This window comes from Dendropsophus ebraccatus, chromosome 3 (assembly GCF_027789765.1).
Source record: "Dendropsophus ebraccatus isolate aDenEbr1 chromosome 3, aDenEbr1.pat, whole genome shotgun sequence".
NCBI classification, from domain to species: domain Eukaryota; kingdom Metazoa; phylum Chordata; class Amphibia; order Anura; family Hylidae; genus Dendropsophus; species Dendropsophus ebraccatus.
In genome coordinates, this window is record NC_091456.1 from 12259177 (window position 1) to 12278703 (window position 19527).

Genomic DNA, 19527 nt, shown 5'->3' on the forward strand with positions numbered 1-19527 from the left:
TAGACCACCAGGAAAATTTCATAAGCATGAAATATTTTTTCTTGTTACCAGTTGTCTAAGCAAGGAGTGCGTCTTATAGTCCAGTGCGTCCTATAGTCCGGTGCGTCTCACAGTCCTATAGTCCGGAGCGTCTCACAGTCCTATAGTCCGGAGCGTCTCACAGTCCTATAGTCGGGTGCGTCTCACAGTCCTATAGTCCGGTGAGTCTCACAGTCCTATAGTCCAGAGCGTCTCACAGTCCTATAGTCCACTGCGTCTTACAGTCCTATAGTCCGGTGCGTCTCACAGTCCTATATTCCGGTGCGTCTCACAGTCCTATAGTCCGGAGCGTCTCACAGTCCTATATTCCGGTGAGTCTTACAGTCCGGAGCGTCTCACAGTCCTATAGTCCGGTGCGTCTCACAGTCCTATAGTCCGGTGCGTCTCACAGTCCTATAGTCCGGAGCGTCTCACAGTCCTATAGTCCGCTGCGTCTCACAGTCCTATATTCCGGTGCGTCTCACAGTCCTATAGTCCGGTGCGTCTCACAGTCCTACAGTCCGGAGCGTCTCACAGTCCTATAGTCGGGTGCGTCTCACAGTCCTATAGTCCGGTGAGTCTCACAGTCCTATAGTCCAGAGCGTCTCACAGTCCTATAGTCCACTGCGTCTTACAGTCCTATAGTCCGGTGCGTCTCACAGTCCTATATTCCGGTGCGTCTCACAGTCCTATAGTCCGGAGCGTCTCACAGTCCTATAGTCCGGGGCGTCTCACAGTCCTATATTCCGGTGAGTCTTACAGTCCGGAGCGTCTCACAGTCCTATAGTCCGGTGCGTCTCACAGTCCTATAGTCCGGAGCGTCTCACAGTCCTATAGTCCGCTGCGTCTCACAGTCCTATATTCCGGTGCGTCTCACAGTCCTATAGTCCGGTGCGTCTCACAGTCCTATAGTCCGGTGCGTCTCACAGTCCTATAGTCCGGAGAGTCCCACAGTCCTATAGTCCGGAGAGTCCCACAGTCCTATAGTCCGCTGCGTCTTACAGTCCTATAGTCCGGTGCGTCTCACAGTCCTATATTCTGGTGCGTCTCACAGTCCTATAGTCCGGGGCGTCTCACAGTCCTATATTCCGGTGAGTCTTACAGTCCGGAGCGTCTCACAGTCCTATAGTCCGGTGCGTCTCAGTCCTATAGTCCGGTGCGTCTCACAGTCCTATAGTCCGGAGCGTCTCACAGTCCTATAGTCCGCTGCGTCTCACAGTCCTATATTCCGGTGCGTCTCACAGTCCTATAGTCCGCTGCGTCTCACAGTCCTATAGTCCGGAGCGTCTCACAGTCCTATAGTCAGGTGTGTCTCACAGCCCTATAGTCTGGTGCGTCTCACAGTCCAGTGCGTCTCACAGTCGGGTGCGTCTCACAGTCCTATAGTCCGGTGCGTCTCACAGTCCTATAGTCCGGTGCGTCTCACAGTCCTATAGTCCGGAGAGTCCCACAGTCCTATAGTCCGGTGCGTCTCACAGTCCTATAGTCCGCTGCGTCTTACAGTCCTATAGTCTGGTGCGTCTCACAGTCCTATAGTCCGCTGCGTCTTACAGTCCTATAGTCTGGTGCGTCTCACAGTCCTATATTCCTGTGCGTCTCACAGTCCGGAGCATCTCACAGTCCTATAGTCCGGTGCGTCTTTAATTCCGGAGCGTCTCACAGTCCTATATTCCGGTGCGTCTCACAGTCCTATAGACCGGGACGTCTCACAGTCCTATATTCCGGTGAGTCTTACAGTCCGGAGCGTCTCACAGCCCTATAGTCCGGTGCGTCTCACAGTCCTATAGTCTGGTGCGTCTCACAGTCCTATAGTCCGGTGCGTCTTATAGATCAGAGCGTCTCATAGTCCCGTGCATCTTAGGTGCAAAAATTGCGGTAATTCTACTGTTCGATATATTTCACTGAACAGCAGCCACAAGAAACGAACATCTAATGTACTTTTAACCAACCTCTGCATGCGTTCCTGAAGTTCCCTCTGCTTGCGGATCTCAGGGAACTGCTTCTCGTAATACTCCCTTATCTTGCTCTCCTTTGCTCTTCTGCGCGGATTGTTCTCAATACGCTCCACCTTTTTCTCCCAGGCTTCCATCAACTGGTCGTAACGCTGACAGAGCTTCTGTTCCTGAACCAGAGAGAGATCTATTAGAACACGGTAACTATGACCCCAATTGTACCAGTCACAGATTACAGCCATTCTCATCTGCGGAAGCCTCACACTGGGCATCAATGCCATTACTTAACAAAACAGTGAAAAAAAAAAAAAAAAAAAGTTTAAAAGTATTTTGTGAATTTCCAAACTGTAGAATTTAGATACGCAAAGCATTTCTCCCATCCCCCTTTGAAGGTAGTGTTTCCTTTAAGTCAGTGTTTGACCCCAACTAGGAGTCTTGGAACATGAATGGGAATGTGTGCCAAGCCAGAAGGCAAGAATACCCATTTGCAGTCATTATTGCCCCTCGTTGGTACAGTGCTGGTCGGATGTTGAGGGGCCTATTGTCTGGGGACCAAAGGGATAATAATTCTTCTTGAGAAAAGAATTATAAAGGCCCGTAGAGACTTAGGGTGGTATTACACATCTTTCCCGATGTCCTTGCAGCCCTTGCCTAAACTGCATACATTACCTATCCATGGTCCATGGCTTCTCTTGCAGTCCACTTCTCTCCGGATCCCGCGCGCTGAAGCTTCAGAGCGGCCTGTCAGCTTAACCAATCACCGGCCGGGACCACCGCGGCCAGTGAATGGCTGAGCGGCCTGTCAGCTAAGACAGGCCGCTCTGAAGCTGCAGCGTGCAGGACCGGGAAACAGAGCACAGGAGGAGCCCTGGACCAAACCTATATCAACGGTCAGCCGATGATAGTCAGTCACAGTCACGTTCACTAAGATTTTACACCTTCTTTACTCTTCTCCTTCAGCTTTTCTTAAGCTTCCTTCTTCCTGTGCGTCCGCAATACCTATCTCTCGGGGCACCCGCCAGGGGTGTCCATTGTCATCGGCCCTTTTCGCGCTGGCAATGGAGCCCCTGGCGGCAGCAATACGTCACAATCCCAATATACGAGGGGTTGACATAGCCTTCCACTCCTATAAACTTCATCTATTTGCCGATGATTCTCTGCTTTCACTGACTCACCCGTTGGTTTCCCTTCCCAATCTTTTTCAGACCCTGTCTAAAGATCTGTTGGTGTAATAGTACATTAACTTTGAGAAAGTGTCTGGCCTTCGAATCAATCAAGCGAAGTCAGAGACTCTCTATTGTAATGTTCCCCTGTCTCAGCAAAAACTCTTGTCACTGAATTTTGGTTCCCCCCCCTCCCCCCCTCCCAAGTCACTTGCCTATTTGGGCATTAAGCTCACTAGCTCTCTCTCCACTATGTATTCTTCCAACTACCCCTCTCTCTTTTCTGCAATCCGAAATGATCTGTCTAGATGGAACTTTCCTCATCTGTCTTGGTTGGGAAGGATAAACGCGGTGAGGATGGTTGTGTTACCCAGGGTGCTTTATCATTTTTGATGTCTCCAAATACCCCTAGTTCGCTCAGACCTATTGGGCCTACAGAGAGATATACTTTGCTTTATTTGGAACGGGCGTAGGCCATGGATAGCAAAAAAGATTATGTTTGTACACAAAAGGTCGGGGGGTCTATCAGTTCCTCATCTTTTTACTTATTATCAGGCAGCCAGGCTAGCGCAACTGATGCTTGTAAATGTTACTAGTGGTCGCCCACAGTGGGTTCAATTAGAATCTGACCTGGTTGCCCCTCATACCTTGCCTACTCTCATGTGGTCCCATACACCTACTCTTCCCAAATTGCACACCTCGGCCCAGATAGTTTTATATTCTTTGGCCCTATGGCGTAGGGTCCGATTTAAGAAAAATCTGCAGTCACCGGTATCTCCCTTGCTCCCATTGTTAGGCAACCCCTCTTTCCCACCAGGGTTGTCTCATAATGCGTTCCATTGGTGGACTACCAATAAGTATACTAAGCTTTACGACTTTCTCTGCCGCAAACGATTGTATACCATGGACGAGTTTTTGGCCCATTCTAGGGCACCTCCTTCTGAAATGTTCAGGGTTCGCCAGGTCTTCTCATTTTTTGGGTCATTGTTGCCTAAATCTAGGGAGATTTCTCCAACTACTTTTGAGAGGCTAGCACTGTTTACCCCCTCTAGAACCGGTATGTTATCTCTACTCTATTCTATGCTTAATACCCTACCGATAGATGTGAAACTGCCTCATATGGTACAATGGGAGGCAGACCTACATTTTTCCCTATCCCCCCTCCAGTGGAGGACAAGCAGTGAATTTCTTAGCAAGGGTAGCTGGCAGGTTTCTCTGACAGAAACTGCTCTTAAAGTTCTCCATAGAGCTTACTACATACCGGCCAGGCTTCATGCCATATACCCAGACGTCTCTCCGCTGTGTTTTAGGGGTTGTTTGGTAAATGGCACTATGCACCACATTTGTTGGTCATGTCCCATTGTGCAAGCGCTCTGGGGATCAGTGGTAGATGTAATCAGAACAACTATAGGACACACTTACCCTAAGACCCCTAAAGCTTGTCTTTTTGGCGTCCGCCCACCTAAGATGCCGAACCAGCTATTTAAGCTTTCACAATTCATTCTCCTTGCAGCACGTATTCACATAGCGTCTTGTTGGAAGCAATCCCATCTCCATTTAGAGAAAATAATAATAAGGGTGAACGAAATTATGCTCTCAGAAAAGATAGCAGCCATACGTGCTGATGCGGTTGCCCTCTATGAGAAGACCTGGACCCCTTGGTTTAATTCTCCGTTTGTTGCGGATATTTCTTATTATGTATCTCTCTAAGTTTGCATAACTGGTCCCATTTTATGTCATTTATGTGATGCATGTATTACCTCATGATATGTAACGGTACACTGGATTTATTTTTCCTGTTATTACCTTTTCTTTGTGTAGAGATGGCCATGTAGGCCACTGAATGATATATCTGCTAACTTTTGTCCTTTAATAAAATTTATATGTTTGACACTAAAAGGAAATCTTAATAGTGTGACCTGTTGGGGGCGCTCACACTCCTTTAATGAGGCACAAGAAGAATTCTATGATGCCAACATCTGCTTTGCAAGAGGCCTGGTCTCACTTACATGCACGTCTAGTGCGTCACAGCACTGGTCAGAAACCTAATGAATAACTATAGTAGTGACTAGATGAGACTTGTGCCTCCCAGAGTCCAATGAAAATACCAGAGCGGTTGGCAAACGGATGTCGATTCCCGGCTTTGTGATTTACACAGTGCCGGACTCTGCTAGAACAGCGCTGCTAGGAAGAAGGCCTCCGCCAAAATGAAGAACTCAAACGTCTACGGCTCGTGTTACTCGACATCATCTAAAATATAATCCTCTTTATCAGCAAACTGTAAAACGGTCAAAGTGGCTTAAATATAGCCGGTGATCTCCCAGCCCGGCCCTGATGGAAATCTACTCTTAAAGGGGAATTCCATATCAAAAGGCTTCTCTGGCATAACAGTTTATTGCTCACTCTTGACAACATATACTTATTTATATACATGGTTCAGGGAACCATAAGTTTAAAGGGGTTGTTCACCAGAAAAAAATTATTTCAAATCAACTGGTTCCAGCAAATGCCAGAGATTTGTAATTTAGTTGATTTGAAAGAACAACCCCTTTAAATAGACAACATTGGCAAAGGTAAGTACAGCTCACCTATGCATAACATTAACCCTCTAGAAACTGGTAGACAGCTCGAGATGCACTAAAGGCTTCTCAAAACATTAGTGCATTATAGTAAAACAAGTAAATGTCGACAGACAGAATAAAAAGTCCCCAGGCCAACTTCTATTGAAAACATCACAGTGGTGACATGGATTGACGGCTCTCCCTCCGACGGGTTTCTATCGTGACCTCTTTCTCATGCACCGGCCTTTTATCACCTCCCTTTACAACTGTAGAGAATTCACATATTATTGCGGGTCTATTTTTCTAGTAAACTCCCTTGCAGATTGATTTACAAATGTTCTATCGGTGCAGCCAGAATAATAGTCAAATATGTTATGATACGGGCGCTATAGCAATAAAGCTCAAGCTGTGTACGGAGAAGGAGGCCAGTCCTTCATGTCTTCTCCGATAACGGACGGCGGCCGTATCACGTGCTTGGTGGTTTCCAGGCATAATTATACTCATCCACCTAACAAAGGGGTTATGGAGCTTGTTCTATTTTGTTTCTCCTCTACCAGCTTTAGCTTTGGCTGTCCGGGCATGATGGGAGTTGTAGTTTTGCAGCAGCTGGAGGGCCAAGGTTCCTTACCCCTGTCCCAGACTATGAAGGGCTTATAATATATTTGATGGCTTCTAATATTGTCAGGGTTTTTTTTTTCAGTGTGTAAAATATTAAGTTTTAAATCCTCTAAAGTCCACAGATCACCATAACAAAGCGTATGAGAACACGAAGAGCAGGAAGATGACATTCTGTACCTTTAGGTGTCTCTTTTTTTCTTTATTTTCTTATTTTATTTAAAAAATGTATACAAAAATAATCTCAACAGTTTCTTGAACTGTCAATCAGTCTTCTTTACAGCTTTGGGCTATGTTCACACAACGTATTTTTTCGTATTTCTACGGCCGTTGTTGCTGATTGCAACAACGAACAGCGTTAATATGAAAAAATACGTTGGCTTGCTCTCTATGGGGTCCTGGCCGGAGCGTATACACATACAGTAGTATACACGCCGCAAACAACTGACGGCAGCAGAAAGCTCTGTCAGTGCACACTATGAAGCGAGTGGTTGGCTCCATAGTGTGTAATGGTGAGTTCTGATGCAGGCATGCGCTGATGCGCTCGCATCAGAACTCTGCAGGCCAAAAGATCATCCGGGATGATCTTTTCAGAGACCAGCCGTTCCGTGACACAACATATATTTTCGTATAACTATGGCCGTTATTGCCGATTGCAACTACGGCCCTGATTAATACGAAAATATACGTGCCATTGCCGCCTGTGGAATGCTCAGCCTATCAGTGACTGAAGCAGCGTCCCGCCCCCTTACTAGCTGAGCGGTCAGTCCATCAGCTGAGTGATGACATGTAGACCCCGGAGATCCCGCAGCCTGGCGGAGGTCCCAGAGCTGCTCCCGCTGCTCACCACAGCGAGAGGTAAGTTGTTACTTGAAATCAATTTTCCCCTTCCCACTGCAGGCTGACTGCTTTTGGAAAACGCCGGACTTCTCACTCTTTTTATCAGACTGCTTTCCTGCCCCCACCCGAAACGTTCAGTCACCTAAGCCTGTTTTGTCTTTACAAGAGGGACTAACAATTCACTGAGTGATCAGATTATGGTCTGTCCGTACATGTTTATGGAGGGGGTGGAGAGAGCCAGAAGCAAACACAGACTGCAAAGTGCTTATACTGTATTGGGCTTTCACCCCTGGGCTCCCTTCACCAGCTCAGACTGCTTAGTACTGCTCAATTATGACCTCCATGCTGCTGCTACTTGTAAGTGTGTAGTATAGAGATGAAAGAGCAGCATCCTCTCTTCTGTGTGTGCAATATAGGGGAGACAGGCTCCACCCACCATGAACCTAACCTGCTAATATGTTTCTACTACACAGGAGATACCAAGGAAGAAGATATGTCTCTCACCTTCATCCTTGGTGGCGTTCAGGAGCAGTTAGTAGTTTGCTCCACAGTCTGGTAAAAAATTTTTAGCAGCACTGGGAAATCCCCCCATAGCACTTACCCAGGCCGGCTCACTCCATTGATTATAATTAGAGAGGTGCGGGCCGGCAGGGTACAGGCAGTGTTCCTAACGGTGCCCCAAATGGTTTTACGGACTACGAAGCAAACCACTAACTGCACTGGAACGGTGCCGAGGAGGAAGGTAGGAGACATACCTTCCTCCCTGCCGTCTCCTGTGCAATAGGGACATATCAGCAGGTTAGATTCGTTTAACCTGCTGATGGTTCCCCTTTGAATGGCCGCACAAACGATACAGGCATCATTCGTGCGGCCGGGCTGTGTAATAAATTGTGCCTTGTACAATTTATTACACGGCCAAATACAGACAGGGCCTTAAAGATGTCAAACCTGACTTGCCTAGGAATATAAATAACACCCCTGCCTTCAGGGACTGACATTGGTTTCCTTTAATTGTAGAGTGAAATCCCATCTGTACCGGGCTCGGCTGGCGAGGAGAGCCGCCTCTGTGTTCTCAGTAGCCGTAGTGATCACTCAGAAAGGTTTCACTTCTGTACTTGTAATTAATTCTACCTTGTATTTTGCTGGATCAGCGTCTGCTCCTTTGTGCCTTGAAAGATTAAGTTGTCCTCTGGCTCCAAAACCCTGTACAGTCGGCACCTCAACCTGACACCGAGAAGCTTTCTCATTTAACCATCTGTGCGCTGTACTAATATCAGAAAAGGAACTCCGCTTATAAACCCATTATATTATACTATCCAGGTCCCTGTACTCAGGAACAACTCACCAAGGACTACTGCACTACATCCATGATCAGTATCTACCAATCTCTGGAGGAGCATCAGGACCTCCCGACCAGGAAGAGATCCTCACGTATTTTTCATACGTTCTATTGGTTTATATTTTACAACAGCGTTAATAGACATTCAGGGGGAGATTAATCAAACATGGTGTAAAGTGAAACTGGCTCAGTTGCCCCTAGCAACCAATCAGATTCCACCTTTCATTTTCCAAAGAGTCTGTGAGGAATGAAAGGTGGAATCTGATTGGTTGCTAGGGGCAACTGAGCCAGTTTCACTTTGCACCATGTTTGATAAATTTCCCCCCTGGTGTAAAGTGAGACTGGCTCAGTTGCCCCTAGCAACCAATCAGATTCCATCTTTCATTCCTCACAGATTTTTTGGAAACTGAAAGGTGGAATCTGATTGGTTGCTAGGGGCAACTGAGCCAGTTTCACTTTACACCATGTTTGATAAATCTCTTCCTCAGACTATATAATTGGGCAGTTTAGCCAATGGGAAATCCTCTGTTTTTGCCATTGATTCCCTATAAATCGCTAAAGTCTGACAAATAAGGAAAATAATATTAAATAAAGAAGGCAGACTGAATGAGAAAGCAGATGGGTACAGGCCAAAATTCATATGTAGCACTACTGTACTAGTAAGGCTGGGTTCACACTACGTTTTTGCAATCTGTTGCAATCCGTTTTTGCATTTGCATGCATCCGTTCTGATCAGTTTTTCCACTGACTTCCATTGTAAAAAAAAAAAAAAAGTAGGACGAACTACGCTTTTGTGTATGTTAAAAAAAACGGATCCGTTTTGATCGGCTTTTTTTTATAATGGAAGTCAATAGAAAAACGGGTCAAAGCAGATGCACACAAATGCAAAAACGTAGTGTGAACCCAGCCTAAGCTGGCACTGCTGTACAGAGTGCTGATTTCGCCTATAAGACTTAAAGGGGAACTCCATCACAAATGTTTTTTGTTTTTTTATTGTCAAATCAACTGGTGTCAGAAAGTTATATAGATGTGTAATTTACTTTTATTTAATCTCAAGTCTCCCAGTACTTATCAGCTGCTGTATGTCCTGCAGGAAGTGGTTTATTTTTTTTCAGTCTGACACAGTGCTCTCTGCTGCCACCTCTTTCCATTCAGGAACTGTCCAGAGCAGGAATGTTTTTCTATGGGGATTTGCTCCTGCTCTGGACAGTTCCTGACACGGACAGAGGTGGCAGCAGAACGTTTTGATCAGTTGTGGTCTGGGTGTTCAGAAACCTACTAATCTTTAGAACCAGCCAGCTAAGACCCTATTACACAAAGCAATTATAGGCCAAAAAGGGAACTAGGGCCGGCAATCAGCAGACAAATGAGCAAACGCTTGCCTGTTGTCTGATCATTTAGTTTGGCCTTGTGCATTGCCCACCAGCCACACATCTACTTGTGCAATAGGGGATGTGCGGCAGCCCAACAGATGATGTGATTGTTTGTGTGGCCCTCCCTCTGCATGGTAAACTACTCATTTGAACAGCCAGTAAGTAAGGGTCCTATTCCACCGAACGATTATCGTTTGCATAATCGTTAACGATTAACTATCTCAAACGACCGCTTGTCAAACGTTCACTCGTTTCCATGGAACGATAATCGTTACTTATGATCGTAATTGCGATAGTTTTTTCTTCGCTATTTATTTGCTATTGCGTTCGTATCTACTGCGAACGACCGAACAATGTCTTATTCAATGCGAACGATTTGGGAACGTTTTGCAAACGAGCAACGCTAAAAATAGGTCCAGGTCTTATAAAGTGATCAACTGATCAAGTGATCAGTTTTCCCCCAGCTATAGGTCTGTATTAGGGCTTATTTTTTGTGTTATGAGTTTAGATGGGACTTTTTAATATTTTTTTTATTACATTTTTTCTCATGTACGATTCAACCAAAAATGTGTTTTTTTACATTATTAACTATTCCCCATACTGTATACCTCCCAACTCTGCAGGTAGTCCCCATACTGTATACCTCCCCCCTCTGCAGGTAGTCCCCATACTGTATACCTCCCAACTCTGCAGGTAGTCCCCATACTGTATACCTCCCCCCTCTGCAGGTAGTCCCCATACTGTATACCTCCCAACTCAGCAGGTAGTCCCCATACTGTATACCTCCCCCCTCTGCAGGTAGTCCCCATACTGTATACACCCCTCTTCTGCAGGTAGTCCCCATACTGTATACCTCCCCCCTCTGCAGGTAGTCCCCATACTGTATACCTCCCAACTCTGCAGGTAGTCCCCATACTGTATACCTCCCCCCTCTGCAGGTAGTCCCCATACTGTGTACATCCCCCTCTGCAGGTAGTCTCCATACTGTATACCTCCCCCCTCTGCATGTAGTCCCCATACTGTATACCTCCCCCCTCTGCAGGTAGTCCGCATACTGTATACACCCCTCTTCTGCAGGTAGTCCCCATACTGTATACCTCCCCTCCTGCAGGTAGTCTCCATACTGTATACCTCCCCACTCTGCAGGTAGTCCTCATATTGTATACACCCCCCTTTGCAGTTAGTCCCATTACTTTATACATCCTCCTCTGCAGGTAGTCCCCATACTGTATACCCCACCCCTCCCCGTGGTTGTCCCCCCATACTACCTACTCCAAAAAGCCTTCTTGGTCTTATATTCGGAGAAACACGGTAGCGGTACAGCTGAGGTGAATGGGTCTATTTGTTATAGTTACTGCAGTTCAGTTCCATTGAAATGAATCGAGCCATATAGTAATACCACACACAACCTGAAGACAGGGGTGGCACTGTTTTCGGAGAATACATCTATGTATGTCTAGCCCTCTATAACCCCTATAACAGTGAGATATGCCTTGTTGGGAGTAAGAAGCCATATGTTATAATGGCCGCTACTTACCCACTGCTTGCGAGCGTGATTCCTCCTCTTAAAATACAGAATGAGCTTCTTCCGCATTGTCTGGTTTCTACAATAGGAAAATAGATGAACATTAACTTTCCAAATAACTCTACAAGTGACCGGACTCCCTGGCTGGCGTACTTACATCTTAATATTCTCATGGTATTGCTTGGTGTCTGACGGCTGGTTGTACAGCGGCTGCAAGAAAAATCAACGTACAGTTATCTCCTGCAGAAAGTACCGGAACTTCCACGTATCATGGAGACAATATCAAAGACGTGCAAGTCCCTAGTAAGTATACAGATAGATGCCAGTGATGCTGCCCACCTGTGGTAAGTGACACGTGAAACATTTTAGTTCCGATGTATCATGAATGTGACGTACCAGTTCCACATGAGGTCCCAGACCTTCAAGAATCCGGTGAGCTGCCTCCGCCTTTTTCTGCAAAACACGTCGGTTGATTTATGAGACAGTGACATCATACAAGTTATCCCTGAGTAAAACGCATCCTAAGGGTACTATTACATGGAACGATAATAAACACAACGATCAGCCAATCATCGTTGTCATCCACTGATCGCTGATATAGGTTCCTATAATTGTCGGCCACTGACGCGATTTGCAAAATAAACACATTACCTATCCATGGTCCAGAGCTCCTCTTCTCCCCGGGTCCCGCGCCATGCAGCTTCAGAGCGGCCTGTGTTAGCTGACACGCGGCTAAGCCAATCACAGGCCAGGACTGCCGTGGCCAGTGATTGGCTGAGCGGCCTGTCAGTTAAAATAAGCCATTCTGAAGCTGCAGCGCGCAGGACTCGGGGAGAAGAGGAGCAAGAGAAGCCCTGGACCTGGGATAGGTAAAGTATGCCAGTTTAGCAAGGGCTGCAAGGACATCAGTAACTATGTCCATGCAGCCCTTGTTAAACGATTATTGGGCCGTGTAATAGGCCCAGTAAACGAGCAACAATCTAGCAGATTGACGCTCGTTTACAATTATTATCGGGCCCCCATCGTCCCGTGTAATAGTACACTAAGGCTGGGTTCACATTAATAGTACACTAAGGCTGGGTGTTTTTGCAATCTTTTTTTTTTCCTTCAGTTTTTGCAAAAAACAGATGGAAAAACGGATGCACTTGTGTGCATCCGTTTTGATCTGTTTTTCCTTTGACTTCTATTATAAAAATGTATCCTTTGTTTAACATACACAAAGATAAGGTCAAATCATTGGATTGTTTTTTTTTGTTTTTGTTTTTTTTTATATAATTGAAGTCAATGGATAAACTGATCAACACAGATGCACACAAATGCCTCCCTTTTTGGAGAAAAAAAAAAAAACGTACTATGAACCCAGCCTAAAACAGATGGAGAAAAAAAACGGATGCATTTGTGTGTTTTTTGTATACGCTAAAAAACTGATGCATTTTGATTCTTTTTTTTTTTTTTCTTATAATGGAGGTCAATTGAGAAACTGATCCAACGGATGCGATGCGGTACGTGTGAAGCTACCCTAAAAAACAAAACTGATTGCAAAAACGCTAAATCATATTTACTACATTCTTAGGCTCCGTTCGCACCTTGTAATATGAACACCTGATGAATGAACTGGGAAAGCTCCCGTCCCAAAGGCCAAACTTCTCTCTAGTGCACGTGCACCCTGTAACCCCAGTGTCTCACTCTGTGTTTCAGTGAAACGCCAGGGTGAAGAGCAGTGAGGGACATATGGCTGACTTCAGCATTCTTTTAAATCAACTGCCAGAGATTTGTAATTTACTTCTATTTAAAAAATGCAAGTCTTCCAGTACTTATGGGCTTCTGTATGTCCTGCAGGAAGTGGTGTATTCTTTCCAGTCTGGAGAGCAGGAGAGGTTTTCTATGGGAATTTGCAGCTGCTCTGGACAGTTCCTGACATGGACAGAGGTGGCAGCAGAGAGCACTGTGTCAGACTAAAAAGAATACACCACTTCCTGCAGGACACACAGCTGCTGATAAGTACTGGAAGACTGGAGATTTTTTTTATAAAAGTAAATTACTAATTTCTGTCACTTCCTACCACCAGTTCATTTGAAAGAGTTTTTTTCTTTCCGATGTCGTACCCCTTTGATGCTAGCTCTGTGGTCATCACTTCAACTAAGAAGCGCAAAACACTTAGCAGGTTTATAGAGAAAATACATAGAGTGATAAAACGTCAAACAATGACTGCTGTGCTGTAACATAATATACTCTACTGAGAGACCATGACGTTCCATTTCGAACAGGTATTCTCAATATTCATTGTTTTATTGTTCTACGCCATTGCTCTGTTCCATCATTCACTTTTTTAGACTGCTAAAAAAAACAACTCTTTCTAAAAAGTATCTGAGAGAAGGATAAAATCATCATCATCATTATTATACCAGATCAATAACCACAATGTACATATTTTAAGAAAACTAGATCAGGTCCCCTTTAAAACATAGTAACATAAACATACTGAGGATGATGGATTGTATTTCCATAGTGGAGTAAGGGGGCCACCTAGTGGTCTTTTTAAAGACTACAAGTGGAAAAGAACAACACATGATTAACATTAATGCCCAATAAATCCCCTGTGGTCCCAAAGCTGATGCTATGATGGTTTTCACTGCTTGTTGGTTGTTTTGTTAATATAATATTATTATTATTATTATTATTATTATTATTATTATCATTAAAAATAATAATTATTATTATTATATTTATTTGTATAACGCCAACAGATTCTGCTGCGCTTGTTACACTGTACTGTACATCCATGTGACTGCTGCAGCCAATCAGTGGCCTTAATGCTGATGATGCATGTATGTCACAGTGTAGGTGACAGGGAATGGCTGCAGTTGTCATGTGAAAACACACTCTGAACCCAGAAAAATTAATGCTGGACTCGCAGGGGGTTAAAAGGGCACTGTCACTCCAAAAACATCTCTACAACATGTCAATAGTATTTTTTTTTTATCTCTCTCAGAGCTGAGAGAAGCACCGGGCTAACTGCTTCACTCCCTGGCTCGCTGCCTTATTCTTCGGAATAGTCTATGTTAGCCTACGGAGATCATCTCTTGCAAGGAGGCAGAGTTCCTAGTGAGATGGGGAGATGGGCACTTAGCTGAAAGCTTCTGATGATGGTGTCAATGTGAACACCCAGACCCCGACCGATCAAAATTTTTGACATGTCTCTAAGACATGCAAAAAAATTTTCTTTTATCTTTTTGGTGGCACGTGTCAAAGAGACAGGGCCTAGGGCATCCGTGCACTCCTCTCCTCGCTTTACCTCTCAGTCAGCATGCCCCTGGGCTGGAAATTCTACATCAGTAGGCCTCAACCACAGATGCTCTAGGCCCCGCCCTTTTGACAGTTGCCGGAATATTGTAATTTTTTTTTTTACCCTAAGATCGGCACAAGGAGAAAAGGAAAGCTGGGGCCCAGGCATGGAATGAGGAAAAACTAAGGGAGGGGATATCCGGTGATACAGGTTTGAAGTACAAATGAGCAGACACTTAAAGGGGTTATCCAGCGCTACAAAAACATGGCCACTTTCCCCCTACTGTTGTCTCCAGATTGGGTGGGGTTTAGATCTATAAGACTGAAATACTAAAACACAGGGTGAAGATGCTAACACCACTACTGAGATTACTGATTATAGGCATGTAGTAGAGCCCCCCATAACTGTGGGGCCATAAAGGACGCAGCACAGCAGTTTACCACCTCACTTTTCCCATGTTATGGCGGCTTGTTATACTTTTACTGATAACAGAGTAAGGCTGGGTTCACAATGCGTTTTTGCAATCCGTTTTTTTCATCCGTTTTTTGCAAAAAAAGGATGAAAAACGGATGCATTTGCGTGCATCCGTTCTTCCATTGCAAGAGAAAACGGATCAAAACGGATCCGTTTTTTTGTTATGGACACAAAAGTAACGTCACCAATGTTTTTGTGTCCGTAAAAAAAAAACGGATCGGTTTTGATCTGGGTTGTTTTTTTTATGGAAGTCAATGGAAAACGGATCAAAACGGATGCACACAAATCCATCTGTTTTTTGCAAAAAACGGATGAAAAAAACAAATTGCAAAAACGCAGTGTGAACCTAGCCTAATGACAATGTTGACAAAGGAAATGACGCAAATACCTTTCCACTTCTCACTTATATTATCAATCATCATTACTAATACTGTGTTATTTACAGCTTTCAGAACTAGGCAGCATTCTAGTTTTCACTGTGTGCCTTACAGAGAGGCTATCATACCATGGCTGGGACTGAGCGGAGGATAAAACCCTGCAAAGGAAGCGGGAAACCCTGCAGAAAGTTACGGCTCGCTGAACAAGGTTTTGATTTACAGCAGACGATTTTCTAAGAACATAAGGAAGAACAGCATGTGCTTATCTCATCTCTACAGCAGATAGGCGAGCTCGGCAAAACCGGCCCAGACATCGCCATCACGCATCTGACTGCAAGGATGCGTCACCGGTAGGAAAACACCGCTTTACCACCGAAAATCTGCAACAAGTACAGTACAAGGCATATGAATAAGGGTTGTAATAAACCCAAGAAACATGGTGAAGAATTTAAAATCCACAGTTGTATGTTATATTGTACTCACTAAGAATACAATACTTCCTGCAGGACATACAGCAGCTGATATGTACTGAAAGAATAAACATTTTTAAATATATCTAAATTACCAAATCGATTTAACTTTCTGACACCAGTTGATTTTAAAGAAAAATAAGAGTTCCCCTTTAATAGAATCAAGTACTGTATTAGAACCTTTAGGGTGCGTTCACACATACAGGATCTGCAGCAGACTTGAAGTGGCAGATTTGTTTTGAATCTAATCTGAAACATCAAATCTGCTGCGGATCTGCTGCAGATTTAAATCTGCGCCATCAAATCTGCTGCAGATCCTGTACTTGTGAAAGCACCCTTACAATGTATCTTATCGGTGAAAAATGCCTTGTTTTCTCCTTATCAGACTCCTTTCCTATGTCTGATTTTTCTACAGAGTATTCGTCTGTTTTTAAACCTGGCCAAATAAGATTAAAGGGGCGAAGAAATTATTTACAGAATAACACACATTACAAAGTTATACAACTTTGTACTGTATGTTATGCCTGTGAATGGCCCCCTTCCCGTGTCCCACCACCCTCGCACGTGTACCCGGAAATGTGGTGCATTATACATACCTGATCCGTGTCGCGCATGTCCGCCATCTTGTGCCAAGACAAGATGACCGCTCTGACCGTCCCTAGTGCCGGACGCCTTCTGCACAGTCATCAGATGCTCAGCCGCGATTGGCTGAGCATAACTGTGCTCTGCCAATCGCGGCTGAGCTCAGTTATGACGCGGCAGAGGGGGGACGGCATCAGGGACGGCGGCAGTGATTCGGCCGGCCTCCCGAAGATGATGTCTTGGCACAAGATGGCGGACGGGCGCAACACGTATCAGGTATGTATAATGCACCACACTTATGGGTACACGGGTGGTGGGACACGGGGAAGGGGGCGATTCACAGACATAACATACAGTACAAAGTTGTATAACTTTGTAATGTGTGTTATTCTGTAAATAATTTCTTAGCGCCGCACTACCCCTTTAAGTTAACAAACTATTCATCAATTTGTGAACAGAATATTCTCAGGATATTCACAAAAACTGCGCAAACATATTTACCTGGTACTGACCAGATGGAGACCTGCACCAGTTTGTGCCACTTTTTAAAAAGTCGCAAATTATAAATTGGGCGCAATGTGAATTTTTGCCTGAATACTGAAAACAGGAAAATAAAATAAAAAAAAATGCTCATAAATATTCGCCTGTCGAATACTGGTTCATAAATACATACATGTTCTAATTTTTTTAAATGTTGCTCCAGACTATGGCCAATCACGAAGGACATTTGTTATCATTGTTTATATGGACATGATAAAGGTAATACCTAGAAACGCGTTGTCCTCGATTAAAGGGGTACTTCATAAATGTAAGACATCTTTCAAATAAACTAGTGTCAAAAAGAGCCAGAGAGTTGTAATTTACTACTATTTAAAAATGTTCACTCTTCCAGTACTTATCAGCTGCTGTAGGTCCTGCAGGAAATGTTTTCTCTCCTATCCGGCACAGTGCTCTCTGCTGCCACCTCTGTCCATGTCAGGAACTGTCCAGAGCAGGAGAGGTTTTTTATGAGGATTTGCTGCTGCTCTGGATAGTTCCTGACATGGACAGAGGTGGCAGCAGAGAGCACTGTGTTAGACTGGAGAGAATACACCACTTCCTGCAGGACATACAGCAGCTGATAAGTACTGGAAGACTGAAGCTTTTTAAATAGAAGTAAATTACAAATCTATATAACTTTCTGAAACCAGTTGATCTGAAAAAAAAAAAAAGGATTCTCTACACTTTTGCAAGCTTGGCACCTTGCTCTCATCTAATATATATATATACACATCTCAGATAATAATCCGATCCATCCTCTGATAGTGCAGATGTAGCACCTTCCAGAATGGCTTCTCCATATCGAGCTCACAATAATCTGAAACATAAGAAGCCAATGAGTCAGATGCTGTAGAGACAAAGCGGTCTGTGGCGTCCTTAAATGAACCTCAGAGCACAATAAAAGGCGGCATTGTGCAGTAAGATCCTGCAGCTTTGCGTGAAGCAGACGCTTAGAGAACCTGACGCTCTCTATCCCAGCAGGAGAGACTCTAAACAAGACCCCCGCTCTCGCAGTTCCCCATGAGTGATGGGTATAATGATCATCAGTCCAATGAAGTTCTCATTAAAAAAGAGACTCGAAGAACCAAATCACCGGGTTGTGGAGAGACTCTTACATCATTATATACAATGCATCCGCAACATATTTACAATTACAATCTGCATCTTAATTAGCGTGTTTGCAGAATACTGTGCGGTACGACACCTGCTCCTTATGCTGCTCTACAATGGAGAATCACATGGAACCCGGTGATGACTTATTATTACTTTTATAATTATTATTATCATTATTACTATTATCATAATTATTATTATTACTTTTATTATTATCATTATTACTATTACTATTATTATTACTTTTATGATTATTATTACTACTATCATTATTTTAGAGCTTAAAGGAGAAGTCAGACGAAAATTTTTATTAAATTATTGTATTGCCCCCCAAAAGTTTTACAAATCCCCAATATAGACTTATTACGGGAAATGCTTATAAAGTGCTTTTTCCCTGCACTTACTACTGCATCAAGGCTTCACTTCCTGGATAACATGGTGATGTCACTTCCTGGGTAACATGGTGATGTCACTTCCTGGGTAACATGGTGATGTCACTTCCTGGGTAACATGGTGATGTCACTTCCTGGGTAACATGGTGAAGTCACTTCCTGGGTAACATGGTGATGTCACTTCCTGGGTAACATGGTGATGTCACTTCCTGGATAAAATGGTGATGTCACGACCTGACTCCCAGAGCTGTGCGGGCTGTGGCTGCTGAAAAAGGATGATGGCAGAGAGATGCTCAGTGTCCCTCTGCCATTATCCTCTCCAGCAGCCACAGCCCGCACAGCTCTGGGAGTCGGGTCGTGACATCACGATGTTATCCAGGAAGTGACATCACCATGTTATCCAGGAAGTGAAGCCTTGATGCAGTAGTAAAAACAGGGAAAAAAAGCACTTTATAAGCATTTCCCGTAATAAGTGTATATTGGGGATTTGTATAACATTTGGTGGGGCAATACAATATCTTAATAAAAACTTTTGCCGGATTTCTCCTCTAACCCCTTAACGACCATGACGGGTATACCAGTTATGCGGTCGTTAAGGGGAAGCAGAGAGGTCTCCCGGCGTGAGCCCGCTCTGCAGCCCGCAGTCCCCAGTTGCTATGTGCAGCCAGGGACCGCAGGTCTTTGCCGCCGCGCCCAATCGCTGCGGACGGCTAATTAACTATTCAAATGCAGCTGTCAAAGCTGACAGCTGCATTTGAGTAGTATCTGTGGCACCTCTCCCTGGTGTCTAGTGGGGATCTTCCCCCCCGCGATGCGATCGCGGAGAGGAGATCCGTTGTAATGAGCCGGCCGGGGCTCAGTGTCAGAATGACGCTGATCCCAGCTCGGCACTCCATGTATGTGGTCT

At 44.5% G+C, this 19527-nt stretch overlaps 1 protein-coding gene across 17 annotated transcripts in view; it reads right to left on the reverse strand.

Moving 5' to 3' along the window:
• NCOR2 (nuclear receptor corepressor 2) overlaps window positions 1-19527 on the reverse strand; it is a 344534-nt gene that overhangs the window by 165212 nt on the left and 159795 nt on the right. For 13 of the 17 annotated variants that reach the window (XM_069960939.1, XM_069960943.1, XM_069960942.1 and 10 more), the window contains exons 7-10: window positions 11726-11839; window positions 11544-11596; window positions 11399-11465; window positions 1968-2140 (exon numbers count right to left, since the gene is read on the reverse strand). In XM_069960939.1, the coding sequence (XP_069817040.1) occupies window positions 1968-2140; window positions 11399-11465; window positions 11544-11596; window positions 11726-11839 (407 nt within the window). The remainder of the gene's footprint in view (window positions 1-1967; window positions 2141-11398; window positions 11466-11543; window positions 11597-11725; window positions 11840-19527) is intronic. The other 4 variants (XM_069960952.1, XM_069960940.1, XM_069960954.1 and 1 more) reach the window with 1 other exon arrangement.